Source organism: Schistocerca piceifrons, chromosome 11 (genome assembly GCF_021461385.2).
Source record: "Schistocerca piceifrons isolate TAMUIC-IGC-003096 chromosome 11, iqSchPice1.1, whole genome shotgun sequence".
Lineage (NCBI taxonomy): Eukaryota > Metazoa > Arthropoda > Insecta > Orthoptera > Acrididae > Schistocerca > Schistocerca piceifrons.
The window spans coordinates 91187892-91209321 of NC_060148.1; the positions used below are offsets into that span (position 1 = coordinate 91187892).

Genomic DNA, 21430 nt, shown 5'->3' on the forward strand with positions numbered 1-21430 from the left:
GTGTATTCATCTCTTGGTCTCCCTCTACGATTTACCAACCGATCCCTTCTTCTAGTCAAGTTGTGCCACAAGCTCCTCTTCTCCCCAATTCTATTCAATACCTCCTCATTAGTTACGTGATCTACCCACTTAATCTTCAACATTCTTCTGTAGCACCACATTTCGAAAGCTTCTATTCTCTTCTTGTCCAAACTATTTATTGTCCGTGTTTCACTTCCATACATGGCTACACTCCATACAAATACTTTCAGAAACGACATCCTGACACTTAAATCTATACTCGATGTTAACAAATTTCTCTTCTTCAGAAACGCTTTCCTTGCCATTGCCAGTCTACATTTTATATCCTCTCTACTTCGACCATCATCAGTTATTTTTCTCACCAAATAGCAAAACTCTTTTACTAGTTTAAGTGTCTTATTTCCTAATCTAATTCCCTCAGCGTCACCCGATTTAATTCGACTACATTCCATTATCCTTGTTGATGTTCATCTTGTATCCCCCTTTCAAGACACTGTCCATTCCATTCAACTGCTCTTCTAAGTCCTTTGCTGTCTCTTACAGAATTACAATGTCATCGGCGAACATCAAAGTATTTATTTCTTCTCTGTGGATTTTTATACCTACTCCAAATTTTTCTTTTGTTTCCTTTACTGCTTGCTCAATATACAGATTGAATAACATCGGGGAGAGGCTTCAACCTTGTCTCACTCCCTTCCCAACCACTGCTTCCTTTTCATGCCCCTCGATTCTTATAACTGCCATCTGGTTTCTGTATAAATTGTAAATAACCTATCGCTCCCTGTATTTTACCCCTGCCATCTTTAGAATTTGAAAGAGAGTATTCCAGTCAACATTGTCAAAAGCTTTCTCTAAGTCTACAAATGCTAGAAACGTAGGTTTTGCCTTTCCTTAATCTTTCTTCTAAGATAAGTCGTAGGGTCGGTATTGCCTCACATGTTCCAACATTTCTACAGAATCCAAACTGATCTTGCCCTAGGTCGGCTTCTACCAGTTTTTCCATTCGTCTGTAAATAATTCGCGTTAGTATTTTGCAGCTGTGGCTTATTAAACTGATAGTTCGGTAATTTTCACATCTGTCAACACCTGCTTTCTTTGGGATTGGAATTATTATATTCCTCTTGAAGTCTGAGGGTATTTCGCCTGTCTTGTACATCTTGCTCACCAGATGGTAGAGTTTTGTCAGGACTGGCTCTTGTAGTGTTACCTTTTATTATCTTTTGCTCATTAGCTATTGAAACAATATCGCTTTGCAATGTAATTTTAATTTTCACCAAAAGCACATTCAACACATCACGGAAAAATACACGTCTTTCGTATCAAGACAAGAGAGAGAGACCTCCATTAGTTCTTAAAAACAAAAAAACTACGCAAAAGTAAAAAAAAAAGCGTGGCAGTATAGAAAATTTACATAGATACAGTATAGAAAATTTACATAGATACATACATATATGAGAAAATAAGAAATTTACATATTACAAAAAATATTTCTTAGCATAATGCACTTTGCATATCGGTCTTTGTATACCGTCTTTTTGGTGTGTATCTTCTTTAGGAGTCGTAACATGAATGTCTTTGAATTGCAGCGTATTAGCGTTGCTTAGCACAGCGTTTGAATTCAGTTCACAATTCACATGATTCGTGTTTACAATGGAATTAATTCGAACAGTAAATGCTTCTATTATATTGCTCCAATGTCTTTAAACGTAGTATCGGATTCTGAGTGTGTGTGTACTGCCTGGATCTCGTGCGTGTGACTTGAAGAAAATCCAAAGTTTGTTCAATGTGTCAACACGAAATTGTGATCTCCAGCAGTCAAATTTTGGTGGCGTCTACCGGGGTATAAATGGTCAATGAGGGTACAGGAAACACCTCACTGCCTACGACAGGCGATGAGCTTGTCTTTTACACCAACCTGAAGACCTGCCGGCTTCCACAACACCATACACTTCAAAGCATATTGACACTACGTAAATATTGCTTGACCAGTGTTCCATCACGTTGGTTTCTTCTTTGCATTTTCAGTTCCATTTATATGAATCATGTGCTACATGAACAAGTCCTTTGCAGCTCGTTAACATCTCCTTAAAATACATTTCTTGATATAGTAAGTACATATACAAATATTTACAATTAATCATTACATGAGATAGTTACATGGTTGTCATATACTACATATACAGAATTAAATGAAAAATATAGTAAATTTTTTACGTTACATTCAATATCATTGTGCTGCCATGTGAATTACATTACATTCAGATTGAAATATACATTTTATTTGTTAGTTTTTTATTTCCCCGTTACACTTGCAACATTTGAAGATAATTGTGGCAACTCGCTAGAATATTCAACTTAAAATTCATCTCGCACCCTGGAATAAAATTTACACATATTTCAAGCTTCAAGACAGCCCTCTGTAGGAGGATAGGTTCATGGGATCGTTGCTAACTACTTTATAAATACTAGTAAAGTCATACCCTACAGTGGACTACACAAAATAAAATATGATAAATAAAATTCATGTTAACTTAATATAACGTAAAAGTTCCTATACCTAATACCGTTTCTAAGTGTGGTGTCCCCACTATTGCTGTTTCTAAGAGTGGTACCCCTCTATTACCGTTTCTAAGAGTGGTGCCCCTCTAAATATCTTAGGATCCTACAAGTATGTACATCAGTGTGGTAAGTGTGTGTGTGTGTGTGTGTGTGTGTGTGTGTGTGTGTGTGTGTGTGTGTGTATATATATATATATATATATATATATATAGTTCAAGACAATCATGTTCCTATAAAGTTTGTATAGTTCATCTCCTTCCTTTCATGAGTATCAAGCAATATAAATAAATGTTTTACTTAATAAATAAATAAATCTTCTTAGATAATTGCTGCTGCGTTCCATGCTGTATATCCATTCTGTATTTACCTTGTGGTACCTGTAAAATTCTATTCATAAATAAATATGTGTGTATGTCTCTCCATACTGTCAGATAATCATGAATTATATAATGTCAAATATTTCATCAACATGTATAAATTTTTCTAAGGAAGGGATGAGAGTATGAACCGCAACAGAGGACTGACGTTTTGTTTTCTCCTTATTCTCCTTTCTATTTAATGGTGCATTAGTTCAGTACAGTAGATGAGCTTTAATTATGTCATTAGATGACTGCTAAATATGTTCTCTTAAATAATTCTTCCAATCTGAAGTGTCAAGCCTACATAACTCCAAAAATTTCATTACAAGTTCCCATTAGATTAGTGTTAAAGTGTTATAGATTTAAATCTTCTGGTATATTTCCAACAGTGGCTGCTGTAAATAATTCTTTCCACATAAATCTATACTTTCACCTTTAGTTATAAGAATATATAAGACACCACATAAGTTATTATCTCAGGCATACCAATCTTTCAATAAATAATATTCTTTCCACTACTTTCATTCTGTATTCCATGAGTACATGTGATATAGCATTCAAATCTAGTTTCTCTCCTCTCAACATATTCACAGTTACTCATAACATTTTCACCTATCCATTATTCATTCTTCACAAAATAACATATAGCCTACTTATTCCTCAGCATTATATATATATTTTCCTCTTATTCATCACCACTTACTTTTTACTTCAACAACAACAATAATAATAATAATAATAATAATAATAATAATACCATTTTCTCATCTTATATACCATTTACCTCTCTCCATATTACTATTTGTCCTCTTATTAAACTAAAATTACATTCACTCATCTCATTCAGTCACTCACATCACTCATATCAACATTACTATTATCACATGCCTCCTAAAGAAAATAATTCTGTTTAGTTCTCTGCCTCCTCTAATGTGTATATGCCTCCTCTAATGTGTATATGCCTCAGTAGCAACTCCTCTTATAACCAAATATCTTATTAGCTATTGGATGGTTCACATTGCTTTCTAGACTTCCTGCATTCATTAGATTGTAAGTATCTGTATAACTTAAATGTAGGCTCATCATAACTGTGTATCATATTAGTTATCTTCTCCTCAGTAGCTAACATTTTACTGTATGTATTTTTTCAAATGTCTGTGTGGATGTAGACCTCTGGGTTTATGTGTTAATGGATATTCTAATGAATAACAGCCAGGGTGTGGAATATTTGCAATTCGGTATGGTCCAGAGTATAAGATCTGCCATTTCCTGTTTAAATGTTTCAGTTTTTTTGGGTTTAGGATGTGTTCTTAGTAAAACTAACTCATCAACTTGAAATGTTTGGGCTTTCCTGACACCTCTGTCATATTTCTGCTTTCTTTGTCACATAATGTTGTGTAAGCTTGTCTTACCTTTTCTTCTAAACTAACATGATTTGTTGTTGCTGTAAATTTAGGTAGAGGGTCTGTCCATTCATTTCTTTCTGTTTTATCCATAATTAATTCAGTTGGTGTGTATCCAGTAGAACTGTGAGTTAAATTGTTCACTATTTGTTCAAATGGTGCTAGGTATTCTACCCATTTTGTGTGCTTCACTGGTGTGTGTGTTCTCATAAACTGTCCAAATTCTCGAAATGTTCTTTCTACTGGGTTTCCTGCTGCGTGAAATCTTGAAATTAAAATATGTTTAACATTCTGTTCTTCAATAAATGTCTTCCATTTTAAACTGGTAAAATATGCTGCATTATCCGTGATCATAACTTCAGGTTTTCCTATTCTTACAAAATAATCTGTTAATAGACGTCTGGTAATAGCAGTGGTAGAAACTGAACGTAAAGCATATAATTTTAAATACTTTGTGAAAACATCTAACACAGCAAGGATGTATTTCATTCCTCCACGTGCTTGTGGATAGGGTCCTGCAATATCTAAAGAAATTAGCTGTAATGGCCTCTTAGGTGTGATTGGGTGCAATTCATTCATGCTTGTGCGATTAGAATATTTGGCTTTCTGACATATGATGTATTTCCTAATATTACTCAATACTCTTCGCCTTAAATTTGGAAAATAGCAATATTGTATAATCTTATCTGTACATTTGGTTACACCATAGTGTCCCCAAGTTCTGTGTGTAAATAAAATAAAATCATCAACATGAGCTTCAGGTAAGCAAACACACCAATGCTGTGATTCAGGGTTTCGTGGGTGGAATAATACTTCTTTGTGTAACGTGTAATATTTTTCAAGATGTGGGTCTGTTCCTGCACGTAATTTATTCTTTATCTGGATCCACCTGGGATCATTGTCCTGCAATATGGCTAACTTCCTGCACATGTTTTTGTAGTAAGGTGCAAATGTACCGTCATACATGAGTAAAATTTTGAAATCTGATGTTTGTTCTGTCACATCTGAAAATTCTTGTAGGCCTTGTGGCAAACGAGATAGAGCATCGGCTATAATGTTGGATTCTCCTTTTATGTATATAATATCAAAATCATATTCATGTAGTGATGCACACCAGCGTGCAAGACGTGAATGTAATAACTTGCATGATAGCAGGAAAGAAAGAGCTTGATGATCAGTATAAAGCTTAGTACGTTTTCCCCATAGAAAGTAGCGAAACTTGCGAAATGCTCATACTATGGCAAGTGTTTCGCGCTCGGTCACTGAATATGACTTTTCGCATTCAGTGAGCGTGCGGCTAGCAAAATTTATAGGTTTGATGACTATTTGTTCATTTTCTACATGAATTTGGAATAAAAATGCTCCGAGCCCATAGGAACTTGCATCTGTTACTAGGCAAAAGTCTGACGTCATGTCAGGATGACATAACAACGGTGCATTAACTAAAGCATTCTTAATCGCTTCAAAATCTGTCTGACAGAACTCTGTCCATTTCCAAATATTATTTCTTTTGAGTAAAGATAGAAGATGTGGACTGTTAAGAAGGTGGTAGGGTACAAATTTCCTGAAGAATGAAGATAGACCAAGAAAGGCTTTGAGTTGTTTACGATTCTGTGGGGATGGAAAATTCTTTATTGCATCAATTTTTCTTGAGTCTGGATAAATGCCTTCAGTTGATATGATGTGACCAAGGAATTTGATTTCTCTCCTCCCTAATTTCGTCTTTGATAAATTGATAGTGACACCTGCGTCAGAAAATTTAGTCAGAAGTTGCTTCAAAAGATTTACATGTTCTTCCCAAGTAGTGGTTGCAATGACAATGTCGTCAACATAAACTGTGATTTGCGAGAACAATTGTGGTCCAAGAACAGCATCTAAGGCTTCAATAAATACTCCAGCACTCACTCGTAGACCAAAGGGTAGATCACAAAATTGATAACTATGTCCCTCACATAGAAATGCAGTGTATTTACGACTGTTTTTATGGAGGTTCACCTGGCAAAATGATGAGCGGAGGTCGATATTGGTTAAATACTGTACATTATGAAATTTTAGAAGTTGTTCTTCCAAATTAATAGGTCGTGTCTTGATTGGAATTATAACTTTGTTAATTTCTCGTGCGTCCAGCACTAACCTTACACTACCATCCTCTTTATTAACTGCTAGTATCAGACTGTGACCTTTCAATGATACACCAAGCTTGCATTTTTTCAATCTCTTTCAAAACTGCGGGTTTCTTTGACCAAGGAATATTATAATATGTTCTACAGTATGTTTTGTGTGGTTTAACATCCATCTCATAAGTATAGCCTCTAATAATTCCAGGTTTTTCCACAAATTCCTCAGCAAATTGCTGCAAAACTTCAAGTAATTCAAGTTGTTGTTCCTTCGTCAGATATTCAGATTCTGTGCATTTCTCATATAAATCATTAGGTTTAATTCCCTGAGATACAGCTTCATTAAAAGTTAAATCACATATGTTTATTGCTGGTGGAGACACAAAATGTAACTGTTCAAATTTACCTTGTTTACTGTTTAAGTTTTTACCCTGTGTTAACTCTATTGTCAGTTGTTGTTGGTTTACGGTTAAATGACATTTCCCTTTTCCTAAATCTATGATTGCTTGATATTCATTCAAAAAGTCAATTCCTAATATGCAATGCATAACTAATTTGTCTACTACCAGAAAACTGTAATTGAGTGGTATATTTGAAAATGTGAAGTTAATTAGCACTTGAAATTTCACATTCTTTGATTTGTTACCGGTGGCACTTATAATGTGACAATTCTGGACTGGCAATGTTTGTATGTTCATTATTTGTTTGAGTTCATTATATAAGGACATTGAAATGACACTTGCTGCTGCTCCTGTATCTAACATTACTTCCACTTCATAACTACCAATGATAACTCGTGTTATAGCCTGAATAATCTTCTTTGTTTTACTGGTACTATTAAAATCTACATCCTGATATAATTCCTTTTCTATTTTCTTACTGTCATCATATCGGAGAAAACAAATCGTTGGTTCCGTTGCGCTCTGCTCCCTATTGACCGTAACTCGAGCGCTTAGCTCGGTCGTCGTTCGTTTTCTGGCAAATTCGGTTGTTGCTGTGGGTTGGGTTCATTGCCCAACTCAATAATATTTACATTTCTGTCGCGCGTCACCCAAGTATCAGCTGTTTGGTTGTTGACATTACCCCGCGTCGCATCGGGTGTTCCGTTAGGTACAAATTGAGGGTTGCTGTATTGCGTGTGTCGTGGCGGTTGTCCATTGTGATTTCCCCATACATTATTTCGCCCATGACTGTAACTGGTATTGTCATTACTGTTATTCCTGCAATACATGTTTGGATGTTGTTGGATGTTGTTTCTCTGAAAATATCCTGGATGGTACGTGTTATCCTCTCCTCTTTGATCTCTATAATTTCGGTTCCTTCTTCTGTTGTTGTTATTTTGAATATAACTGTTATTGTTCTGATTGTAATTACTGTTCGGATAACCATTATAGTAATAATTACTGTTTCCTTGCCAATGTTGCGAGTTGTTTCTCCTAATATTGAATGGATTTGTCCCACTGTAGTGTGAATTGTTTCTTTGAGTGTTTTGTTGTGGTGTCGGAGGCGGATTCCAATAGCCTCTGTCATTTCTGTTGTGCGTGTGCGAATTGCTTGGATGGATTGGATACAATTGATTGAAATTCCTGATCTCATCTCTGTAAACAACATCTATCTCATCAACATAACTGAAAAAATTCTTTATGTTGTCCTCGGACACTCCTATTAATTTATCATGGTAAGGAAATGGTAAGTGGCTTTTAAGTGTTCTAATTACATCTGGTAAATCTGCTGGTTTTGTCCAATATAATGTTTTGTCTAGGTAGCGTTCAAAGTATTGTCGTAAAGTCTCTTTCTTCGGGTTGTAAATTTCTGGATTGTATACTTCTCGTTTTAAACTTTGCTGTTCTGTGATCGACCAGAATTCCTCAAGAAATGCTTGTTCAAACTGTTCAAATGTTAAACATCGTCTTTTAATTGCTGCTCCCCACTTAGCTGCTCTTCCACGTAACAAATTTGTAACATATCGAATTTTATCGGCTCCTAACCAATGTCTCGGGAAAATACCATCAAAAGAGCGGATGAAAACAATCGGATGCACTTTGTCTTTCTCATCACATGAAAATGTCTGAAAGTATCCATGTCGTACTAATGTTTCATCAGCTACTCCCGATGGTATTATGGGTCCTGTATTTTGTGTCAAACTGTGCATAGTATGTGGTGATGTCTGATAGTAATTTTGATCTCGTGGTAGCATTGAAAATGGTTCATTGGGATTTGTGTCACTCATTGGTAATTCTATTTTCGACTGTGTACTGGGTCTAGCATTATTATGATTCTCATTTATGTTTTGGTTGTCTGTTATGGGTTTTGGTATCACTGACGAACTTGGTATTACATTCTCTTTAAGTTTACGTACCTCTTTCTGAATATTATCTGTTTCTCCCTTTACTTGTTCCTTTGTCTTATCAAAAATGATCTGTCATTGTCTCAAACTTCTCATCTAAATAATCATCACATAATTTGCATTCATGTACAAGTTTTTCTGCTAGAGTTGTGTCATTCTTTAAAGATGCTACATCTGCTCTGTCTTCAAGCTTTTCTAACTTTTCCTGTAAGGATTTCTGCTCCAATGTTACATCATTTAATCTGTCTGAAAGGTCTGTAATCGTCAGGTCTAAGTGTTCTTGGTTTGTTTTTACGGAATTGTGTGACTGTCGTAATTCGTTAACTTGGGTACTGGTTTTCTGTTGTTCAAAAACTACTGTTAACAATTTGTCATTACATCGTTGTAAGTCAGTTTTTGTCTCTTCACTGAATTCCACAAATACCTTTTCTTGTCTCGTAACCTTGTCTGATAAGTCAGTAAATTTCCTTCCAAGACTACTGGTGGTTTCTGTCAAGTCGGCAATTTGTCTTGATTGTTTTTCAAAATTTTGTTTTATGTCCCGTGTCAGTTCATCGAATTTAGTGTCAAATTTCCCAATGTCACGTTTTAAATTTTCATTTTTCTCGTCTAAAGCGTCAAATCTTTTGTCAAATTTTCTGTTTTGGTCACCAAGTAACTTCAGAATCTGGCTGAGCATGTCAGAGTCCTGTGTCTTAGTTTCGTCATTTTTTCGTGTCTGATTGATGTCTGGTTCTGAAGTTGACGTTGTCAATGTCACGTTTTGTCGCGTAGTACTCACTCTCCATTTGCCTGTATATCTGTTTAAATATAGGGGTTGTTGTCTTAATCGATCCGGTAAAATTATGTCTTGCACATCCTCCCTATTAAGTTCAATATTCATTTGACTGTCGGACATGTTTTGCAATGTGTCACTTTCACTAAGCTCGTCCGCGGAAACAATTTCTACGCGTCTAGCGTCCATCTTGCGATTTTCATAATTAATTGCAAATAAAATTTTCCAATGGTAAAAAAAAAAAAAATTTAAATATATGTTGAAATCTGAAATTTCTCTTATGGAAATGGATATTTCTATATGATTTCTAATTAGAAATTGAATTATTAAACTGGTACTGAAATTTCCCTCTCACAAATAAATGACTGTGAATATGCTCTTCACTTACCATTTCCAATAATAGTAGTAAATCAATTTTAACTACAATTTGAAAAAATAATTTCGAAATAAATGGATCGGAATAAAGGAAGTACAGATGGCTGTTTGAAACTGGAAAAAAATGTAAATTTCTGTACTCACCAATTTTTTTCAGCCTTATGTTGCAAATGTAGCGTCAACTATACAGTTTTCAATCCAAAATTTTTCTTTCGCGTCCGTGCAAATTATTTTATGGAACGTTATCCTTCCCTTTTTTTTTTTTTTTTTTTTTACCAAATTAATTTTCTCAGCATGAAAATGAAAATTAACACACATTAATAACAGGGAAAACAATATTGTTGTAAATTTCATGCACGTAACATTACAATTGAAATGAATGAGACTTAGTCCAAATTCATTTTCTGATGCTATTAAGTGGTTAAAATTAGATAAAATGTCCAAAATTTATAATAACTGCACTCGTATCAGTCCAAACTGCACTTGTATCAAATCCGAAGATTGCAAGTCCTGTCACCAGGACGCCAATTGTAGTGTTACCTTTTATTATCTTCTCCTCATTAGCTATTGAAACAACATCGCTTTGCTATGTAATTTTAATTTTCACCAAAAGCACATTCAACACATCACAGAAAAATACACGTCTTTCATATCAAGACAAGAGAGAGAGACCTCCATTAGTTCTTAAAAACAAAAAAACTATGCAAAAGTAAAAAAAAAAAAAAAAAATTATTTATAAAATTGGTCGCTGGCGCAGCGCTCTTCTGCGTGCGCGATCGTAAATTATAACTTTGCGGAAGTCAAAGTACCATTACACTCTCTCATGGCCGTCAGTAGTTCTAATGGAATGTTGTCTACTACCGGGGCCTTGTTTCGACTCAGGTCTTTCAGGGCTCTGTCAAACTCTTCACGCAGTATCGTATCTCGCATTTCATCTTCATCTACATCCTGTTCCATTTCCATAATATTGTCCTCAAGTACATCGTCCTTGTGTAGACCCTCTATATACTCCTTCCACCTTTCTGCTTTCCCCTCTTTGCTTAGAACTGGTATTCATACAAGTGGTTCTCTTTTCTCCAAAGGTCTCTTTAACTTTCATGTAGGCAGTATCTATCTTACCCCTAGTGAGGTAAGCCTCTACATCCTTACATTTGCTTAGCCATTTCGCACTTCCTGTCGATCTCATTATTGAGACGTTTGTATTCGTTTTTGCCTGCTTCATTTACTGCATTTTTATATTTTCTCTTTTCATCAATTAAATTCAATATTTCTTCTGTTACCCAAGGATTTCTACTAGCCCTCGTCTTTTTACCTACTTGACCCTCTAATGCCTTCACTACTTCATCCCTCAGAGCTACCCATTCGTCTTCTACTGAATTTCTTTCCCCCATTCCTGTCAATTGTTCCCTTATGCTGTCCCTGAAACTCTGTACAACCTCTGGTTTAGTCAGTTTATCCAGGTCCCATCGCCTTAAATTCCCACCTTTTTGCAATTTCTTCAGTTTTAATCTACAGTTCATAACCAATAGAATGTGGTGAGAGACCACATCTGCCCCTGGAAATGTCTTACAATTTAAAACCTGGTTCCTAAATCTCTGTCTTACCATTATATAATCTATATGATACCTTTTAGGATCTCCAGGATTCTTCCATGTATACAACCTTCTTTTATGATTCTTGAACCAAGTGTTAGCTATGATTAAGTTATGCTCTGTGCAAAATTCTACCAGACGGCTTCCTCTTTCATTTCTTTGCCCCAATCCATATTCACCTACTATGTTTCCTTCTCTCCCTTTTCCTACTGTCGAATTCCAGACACCCATGACTATTAAATTTTCGTCTTCCTTCACTACCTGAATAATTTCTTTTATCTCATCATATATTTCTTCAATTTCTTTGGCATCTGCAGAGCTAGTTGGCGTATAAACTTATACTACTGTAGTAGGCATGGGCTTTGTGTCTATCTTGGCCACTATAATACGTTCACTATGCTGTGTGTAGTAGCTTACCCGCACTCCTATTTTTTTATTCATTATTAAACCTACTCCTGCATTACCCCTATTTGATTTTATATTTACAACCCTGTATTCACCTGACCAGAAGTCTTGTTCCACCTGTCACCGAACGTCACTAATTCCCACTATATCTAAATTTAACCTATCCACTTCCCTTTTTAAATTTTCTAACCTACCTGCTCCATTAAGGGATCTGACATTCCACGCTCCGATCCGTAGAACGCCATTTTTCTTTCTCCTGATAACGACATCCTCCTGAGTAGTCCCTGCCGGAGATCCAAATGGGGGCTATTTTACCTCCGGAATATTTGACCCAAGAGGACGCCATCATCATTTAATCATACAGTAAAGCTGCATGCCCTCAGGAAAAATTACGGCTGTAGTTTTCCCTTGCTCTCAGCTGTTCGCAGTACCCGCACAGCACGGCATAGTGAACGCATTATTGTGGCTGAGATAGACACGAAGCCGACACCTACTACAGTAGTACAAGTTTATATGCCAACTAGCTCTGCAGATGATGAAGAAATTGATGAAATGTGTGATGAGATAAAAGAAATTACTCAGGTAGTGAAGGGAGACGAAAATTTAATAGTCATGGATGACTGGAATTCGAGTGTAGCAAAAGGGAGAGAAGGTAACATAGTAGGTGAATATGGACTGGAGGTTAGAAATGAAAGGAAGCTGGCTGGTAGAATTTTGCACAGAGTATAACTCAATCATAGCTAACACTTGGTTCAAGAATCATAAAAGAAGGTTGTATACATGGAAGAATCCTGGGGATACTAGAAGGTATCAGATAGACTATATAATGGTAAGAGAGAGATTTAGGAAACAGGTTTTAACTTGTAAGACATTTCCAGGGGCAGATATGGACTCTGACCACAATCTATTGTTTATGAACTGTAGATTAAAACTGAAGAAACTGCAAAACGGTGTCAATTTAAGGAGATGTGACCTGGATAAACTGACTAAACCACAGTTTCATGGAGAGCATAAGGGAACAATTGACAGGAATGTGGGAAAGAAATACAGTAGAAGAAGAATGGGTAGTTTTGAGGGATGGAATAGTGAAGGCAGCAGAGGATCAAGTAGGTAAAAAATCGAGGGCTTGTACAAATCCTTGGGTAACAGAAGAAATATTGAATTTAATTGATGAAAGGAGAAAATAAAAAAATGCATTAAATGAAGCAGGCAAAAAGGAATACAAATGCCTCAAAAATGAGATCAACAGGAAGTGCAAAATGGCTAAGCAGTGATGGCTAGAGGACAAATGTAAGGATGTAGAGGCTTCTCTCAATAGGGGTAAGATAGATACTACCTACAGGAAAATTAAAGAGACCTTTGGAGAAAAGAGAACCACTTGTATGAATATCAAGAGCTCAGATGGAAACCCAGTTCTAAGCAAAGAAGGGCAAGCAGAAAGGTGGAAGGAGTATATAGAGGGTCTATACAGGGGCGATGTACTTGAGGACAATATTATGGAAATGGAAGAGGATGTAGATGAAGATGAAATGGGAGATATGATACTGCGTGAAGAGTTTGACAGAGCACTGAAAGACTTGAGTCGAAACAAGGCCCCCGGAGTAGACATCATTCCATTGGAACTACTGACGGCCTTGGGAGAGCCAGTCCTGACAAAACTCTACCATCTGGTGAGCAATGTATGAGACAGGTGAAATACCCTCAGACTTCAAGAAGAATATAATAATTCCAATCCCAAAGAAAGCAGGTGTTGACAGATGTGAAAATTACCAAACTATCAGTTTAATAAGCCACAGCTGCAAAATACTAACGCGAGTTCTTTACAGAAGAATGGAAAAACTAGTAGTTAAGCCGGCCTCGGAAGATCTGATTGGATTCCGTAGAAATGTTGTAACACGTGAGGCAAAACTGACTCTATGACTCATCTTAGAAGCTAGATTAAGGAAAGGCAAACCTACGTTTCTAGCATTTGTAGACTTAGAGAAAGCTTTTGACAATGTTGACTGGAATACTCTCTTTGAAATTCTGATGGTGGCAGGGGGAAAATACAGGGCGCGAAAGGCTATTTACAATTTGTACAGAAACCAGATGGCAGATATAGGAGTAGAGGGGCACGAAAGGGAAGCAGTGGTTGGGAAGGGAGTGAGACAGGGTTGTAGCCTCTCCCCGATGTTATTCAATCTGTACATTGAGCAAGCAGTGAAGGAAACAAAAGAAAAATTTGGAGTAGGTATTAAAATCCATGGAGAAGAAATACAAACTTTGAGGTTCGCCAATGACAGTATAATTCTGTCAGAAACAGCAAAGGACTTGGAAGAACAGTTGAACGGAATGGACAGTGTCTTGAAAGGAGGGTATAAGATGAACATCAACAAAAGCAAAATGAGGATAATGGAATGTAGTCGAATTAAGTCAGGTGATGCTGAGGGAATTAGATTAGGAAATGAGACACTTAAGGTAGTAAAGGTGTTTTGTTATTTGGGGAGAAAAAAACTGATGATGGTCGAAGTAGAGAGGATATAAAATGTAGACTGGCAATGGCAAGGAATGCATCTCTGAAGAAGAGAAATTTGTTAACATTGAATGCACAGACAGTGCCCGAACTCTTACGGGAATTGGCAACGTGCCGCAAGTAATGAATATAATGGGCGGTTGCACTACGAATGTAGTGTGGGACAATACGTTGAGAATGTGGGTTTCGTGGGAGGAGTGCCAGAGATAAAACCCTGCAGTCGCGCTATCCTCTGTGTCCTCGGTGGCTCAGATGGATAGAGCGTCTGCCATGTAAGCAGGAGATCCTGGGTTCGAGTCCCGGTCGGGGCACACAGTTTCATCTGTGCCAGTTGACATATGTCAACGCCTGTAAGCAGCTGAGGGTGTTCATTTCATTGTAATAAAATAGTAGCATTTAGGTTTTGAAACCACATATTGCACTGAGTGCATTTGTCACTATATTTAGGTTCTGCATCAAGTGCCTCCTCATTATAAACTTCAGTAAATATTGTAGATGTTGGTTCTGTAAAACTTTGTGCAACTTCTTCCACTTTTCTTTCTACATACTGTTGTGTTCTTGTGCTTCTTATCTTACCTCGCCATTTAAAAGGGGACCTATTAGAGGCTAAATAAGATATGCTAACATTCAACACATCAACTACTTCACACTCAGGAATATAAACATCTGCATTGTCTTCCTCAGATCACATTCCAGGGATGATGATTATTCAGGTAGCCTACAACAAGAAGTTCAGTGAAATTTCTTGTTGTAGTGAGTATAACCATTCCTGCACAACGGATGTGATGGTAACACAGTTAGTTCAGGACCGAGGTATTTCTGCAACACCGCTGACAGATTTCCAACAATTGGGAAGCGTTTTCACACTCTCAAACACTATCTTCTTGTCTTTCTTCATCTTCCGCACACATCATTCTTTCATTCCTGTATTCCCTCTCTGTCATCGTATCTGACAAAAAGTTCAAACAAAAAAACAAAACTCTGTGCAGAACAATTCATGTGCAAGTTCTCATTCGTTTGTTATAAGTGGAAGAAAGATGGAAACAGTACTGTCAATATGCATGTTCTACATTAGAAATTCAATGATGTGAAATATGCAGAATGTTGAAAAATTTCTGACACTTTACACAGAAAAAAATATTGCCCACTTTGATTGCAGTAACTACTAAGACATTAAGCAAAGAATATGTTGCAGTTTTTATGAGTTTAAAATGAAAATATTTTATTTATTAACACAGGTGATACAGAGGTCTGACGTACATTTTTTCCACAGAAATTCACGATTGAGTTATTGTGGCTTGTATAATTTGACATGAAATTGCCCTGCCTGACATTCTCTTACATACCTTAAATAAAAGTGACACGCACAAAATCTTTAGCGATACTTATTCTGTGGAATAACTGTTAACTTTCTGTCCACAGAAATGGAATCGCCAACACTCGCCTGCAACCCGCCAGACGACGTACTGTTTTGCGTCTTTGCCTATCTGCCCATCCCAGAGTTGGTCCGATGTGCTACTGTGTGCAAGCAGTGGTACAAAATTGTGACAGGGTTCACCCACCTATGGAAAGGGAAAAAGGTACGTCAGCAATAGAAGTCCGAGAGAATCTGCCGAGACGTGCGCCGTATTGTCCATCGTACCACTGTTGCAGGAAATCGAAATCAAGGTGGCCAAAATGTTTGAGGTGAAAATTTACTACCCGCAGTTGTTTCTGTCAGTGACCAACATGTCTGACATACGAGCTGTGCAGGACTGTCAGAGACTAGGGTCTACCCACGTGACAACTGATCTCAGCATTGCAGATATCGTCTTCTCTTCTCGTTCGCCTATCTGTTTTACAGCGCTCTGGACGCTGAAGATCGTCAGAGGGAACCCGACACTGACACTCTTCAAGCCGGGCACTAGGGCGGAATGTGCCATCATCTCTGCCCTGGAGCTGTGCCCGTTTCTCACGGAGCTGAGCCTCGACGTAGAGTCCCTGTCGGCGAACTACTTGGACTCTCTGGAAGGGCTCGGCCGGCTGGAGATTCTGAGAATCCACTGCCGCAGTCTGAACGACCTGACATTCCTACGGCACTGCTCGGATAAACTGGAGGAACTGGAACTGGAAAGTTGCGACGACTTGCCGTCGGCTGCGTACGCGGAGCTCCGCCACCTAGGGAAACTGCAGATGTTGCGGCTGTGAGACTGCCGTGTGGGGGGAGCGGATATGGAGGTGGCCGCGGCAGGTCTGAGGTCTCTCGAGAAGCTGCAGTTGGACCGTTGCGGAATGCTCTCGGACCTGTCCTTCTTGCGGTTCTGCAGCCAGCTGCGGGAGCTCCACGTTGAGGCCGAGGACGTGGTGCTGACTGGTCTGAAGCACCTGCACACCGGACTCCGCTCGCTCTGCCTCGTCAACAACGCCCTGACCGGTGACGAACTCTCCGAGGTGCTCCCGTTCCTGCGGCTGCTCGAGGAACTGAACCTCTGCAACACGGAGCTGGTCCAACTGGGCTTCCTCCGCTACTGTCGCAGACTGCGCCGCCTCTGCCTCAAGAACTCTACCTGGCCCGACACGTCGGAACTGTCGAGCCCGTGCAATCTGACGCGGCTCGAGACGTTGGTCCGAGAAGGTGCGGGGACGATGTGGACGTACTCTCCGGAACTGTGTCGTCACTGCCGCGACTGGACACTCTGTCGCTGGCCTACGTACAGGACGCCGCCGGGAGGTCCCTCAGCCAGTGGTCGCAACGTCGCGCTTTGTTGCTTTTCTGAGTTTACGGGTTGGAGGTGGATGCCCGTTGGGAACTTGAACACCTGAATAATTTGAACCTTTCTCCTTGTATGTCACCACTTAGTGTGCAACTTTACCAGTGAAGTCATCCGATTGAGTATGCCCCAAGTAAAAATCTATTGCTCGGATTGCTTTGTATAAACTTCCGTTACACGAGCTTTTCTAAGCAGAGGTGTCAACACCTGTATAGATTGATGTATATTTATTTGCCACGTATGTTCATTTGCTCAATAAATGTTTCCCTGTGTAGTAGTGTGTGTGCACCTTTTCCTATCTTACTGGCAGATTAAAACTGTGTGCCATGTCAGGATACAAACTCGAACCTCACTTTTTGTGAGTTCTCCAGTCACGTTCCACAATATCCCACACAACTTCACTTCTGGCACTACCACTTCTCCTACCATCCAAAGTTAAAAAGGACTTCCCTGCATACTTTACTGGCCTAGCACACCTAAGAAAAAAGATGTCGAGGGAAACTATTTACAAAAAGAACCTCTGAACTGCTGAGTGAACACTTAACTCTGGAAACTACACCTTGGCTTTGGCTAATCTGTTTCTCAAAAGTCTCACTTCTTCTAGTAGTTGCTAGTCCTGTGAGGTATGCAGAAGAATATCTGTGATATTTGGATGGTAGTACAAGAGGAGAAAGAGTCGTGACTACAAAACTGAATAAGTAAGAGTATTGCTCGTGATGGCAAGGTTTTGGCCTCAAGTTCCAGTACAGCATACAGTTTTAATCTGCCAAGAATGTTTTCTGCAAGTGATATTTGAACGATTTTTCATTGAATATATGACCCTCCCCTAATTTAACCTCTCATTTATAGGTGCAGAGTGTGTGTGTGTGTGTGTGTGTGTGTGTGTGTGTGTGTGTGTGTGTGTGTGTGGCATAACATATCACTTTTTACACTGTAGAGATCTGTTACACTTAATAGTTCCCCATTGAGATGGATGATGCTATGGGAGTCGTAGCTCCTTCGGTATTCTGTTCCAAACGTATAATTAAAATTCATAACACCTTACGTTGCAGTGAATTAGTCTCTATATTTTAAAAGATCTTCAACCCATCTTAGGTTTGTTTCAAACTGTTAAGTGTACGTGGGCTTAAATTAGTCCGTGGATTTAACTTTCAATCCAGTCAGAAGAATTCTGTTTTCACACTTCATACCATCTTGTTCTCTTCTAAATTTATTTACAGGAATATGTGCAAAAACACACACACACACACACATACACACACACACGTACGTTTGTCTGTACCATAAAGTACATTCCGTGTTCCACTAATTACTGCTAATCATTGTTACTCATGAAACAGGTAAGTCATTCTTCAGCATAGAAAATTAATCCACGTTGGTTGAAGCCATTAGGCCATGAAATTGCAGAGAGACTAATTACATCAAAGTAAAGACCTCCCCATAAGAACATTTACAAACCAAACCATGTAGTTCAGCACTCGTATAAAAATATTCGAAACTGCGATTACTAACAATTAATTTAGCTTCTGAAAACCTGCTAAGCCTCAATACATGCATTTCATCATCCAGAAGCTTATCTATAAATATGTGCCCTTCTTCTAGATTTTACAGCATCTAACAAGTACTCTTGGTTTTGCTAAAGTTGTAAGCAAGCAAGTTTTATGTACATGACACTACTTACATAATCTTAACTTGTTTTGGTGCGGAGTTGAAGACCAAGAGGGACTTGTAATTCTTTGTTGCTCCTTACTCGATACTTGTGTTCTCTATGTCTTATGTAGACAACAAAACTCAGGTGCGCGCTCCGTTCATTCATTTCGCCAAATATGTAACTATCCAGGTAAATTCTTCTGCATTACTATCTCAGTGTGAGTCTTCAAATAATGGCATCCTATCATTGTAAAACAGTTGAGCACACTACATCATGCAGAATAATTTTAACACCACAATTCTAAATGGTTACCGTGATATTGTTCCTCTATCTCGTTTTACTTCTATTACAGTCTAGGTCCTACCTCGATGGCATGTTGTGGCCTTCAGTCCAGAGACTGGTTGGATGCAGCTCTCCATGCTACTCTATCTTGTGCAAGCTTCTTCTTCTTCTCCAAGTAACTACTGCAACCTACATCCTTCTGAATCTGCTTAGTGTATTCATCTCTTGGTATCCCTCTACGATTTTTACCGTCCATGCTGCCCTCCAATACTAACTTGGTGATCCCTCGATGCCTCAGAACATGTCCTACCAACTGATCCCTTCTTCTAGACAAGTTGTGCCACAAATTCCTCTTCTCCACAATTCTATTCAGTGCCTCCTCATTAGCTACTTGCTCTACCCATGTAATCTTCAGCATTCTTCTGTAGTACTACATTTCGAAAGCTTCTATTCTCTTCTTGTCTAAACTATTTATTGTCCCTGTTTCACTTCAATTCATGGCTGCACTCCATACAAATACTTTTAGAAAAGACTTCCTGACACTTAGATCTGTACTAGATGTTAACAATATTTCTCTTATTCAGAAACGCTTTCCTTGCCACTGCCAGTCTACATTTTACATCCTCCCTACTTCAACCATTATGTTTTTATTTTATTTTTTTTAATACAAGGAAGGCAGCCATTGAGCGGCTACACATATTTTATGTAAGTTTTTCTGTATTCTACTAAAATAAACTAATTGTTAACACAAAATTAATTTCCTTGTAATAGTTGTCACCTCAAATGCTCGCAGTGGCTAATTATTTTTAATAAGCATTTTTTCAGTAATTTGTGCTGCGAGAAGCTCATCTTACGATGCAGCCTCTGGTCGGCCATTATGCGCCGAAGTATTAATTTATTTTTCAGTGTTAACATTAACTGTAAATGCGAGATGTTTCGTTATAAGAACCTCTTTAAATTGCAACAGATAATTAATTTATGTTAAAGTTCATGTTTTTTGAATTATACAGATTCCATGAGTTTGGTAAGTTTTATCTAGGCTGCTCCACAGCAGCAATCGAAATTCTCTCAAGCCTTGCTTTGCAATAAGTAAATAAAAATTAACAAAGTTACATTCAATTCAGTTAACGGCAAGTATGTTTTAGTCATCACGATCAAAATCTAAAGTTGGTACATGAATAACTGAGGCCCTTCAAGAACCCGTTTCATATTTACTTATGCACGTAAGTAAAAGTGATTAGAAAAAACAATATCCCTGAGAGAAAGAATCATGCTGATAAATTAAAATAAAAATATATAAATTTATATATGTAATTTTTTTGTATGTCACGTAACAAATAACACCGACATCACACTCCCCAAATAGCAAAACTCATCTACTACTTTAAATGTCTCATTTCCTAATCTAATTCCCTCAGAATCACCTGATTTAATTAGATTACACTCAATTATACTTGTTTTGCTTTTGTTGATGTTAATCTTATAGCCTCCTTTAAAGACACTGTCCATTCCGTTCAACTGCTCTTTCAGGTCCTTTGCTGTCTCTGACAGAATTAGTGTCATCAGTTTTTAATTCTTCTCTATGGATTTTAATTCCTACTCCAAATTTTTTCTTTTGTTTCCTTTACTTCTTGCCCAATGTATATATTGAGTCCACCTAACTAAATCATATTGTGGGGCATTAATTCTGAAGTAGCATTCTACCCTTCAACCACTTTTCTATCCTCAAGGTAGTGTACTCCCTCTTATAGCTAGAACTTATTTTAGGACAGCCTATCTTACCTAACGGCTGTGGCTCACATGCTGTCATCTTCCCCAAATTCATGTTATTAAAGATTTACAAATTATCCTCGACCTGTGCTAAACTGCAGCTGAATAGGTATTGTTTAATATGCTATTTATTATTCTAATTTATAACAAATTTTTATTATACTGGTCTTTTACTTCCATAACACCTGTTTTTACTGGTGGATGCAGTTAAGTGTTTACAGTGTATTGAAATGATCATCAACATTCCCCAGTTTTCTACATTCCTTCCCTTTCCTTGGTGAAGTTGCAGCAGGTGATGCTGTTATATTATAGAGATCAGTATGGGTATCTATCTCTGAATAGATATCTGATGTCCATCTATACATACAGTCACTAAAATTTACTGACAAAGAGATAGCAAGACACAAGATTCTCACTGCTTGGTAGAAGCAACTGCACACTTGTGCTATATAGTTTTTTTTAAAATTATAGTTTAAGGTAGTTAAAGAAACTAAAATTCAATGAGACAGGTC

At 37.8% G+C, this 21430-nt stretch overlaps 1 protein-coding gene and 1 non-coding gene across 2 annotated transcripts; both read left to right on the forward strand.

The window, feature by feature from the left end:
- Positions 1-2080: 2080 nt before the first annotated feature.
- LOC124720175 lies at positions 2081-17479 on the forward strand. Its single transcript, XM_047245501.1, has 2 exons — positions 2081-2128; positions 15888-17479. Exon 2 carries the CDS (start codon positions 16677-16679, stop codon positions 17265-17267), a length of 591 nt encoding a protein of 196 aa, XP_047101457.1. The 5' UTR covers positions 2081-2128; positions 15888-16676; the 3' UTR covers positions 17268-17479.
- Positions 14703-14776, forward strand: Trnat-ugu. The gene has a single exon. It is a non-coding gene; the product is annotated as a tRNA-Thr (tRNA).
- Positions 17480-21430: the final 3951 nt, after the last annotated feature.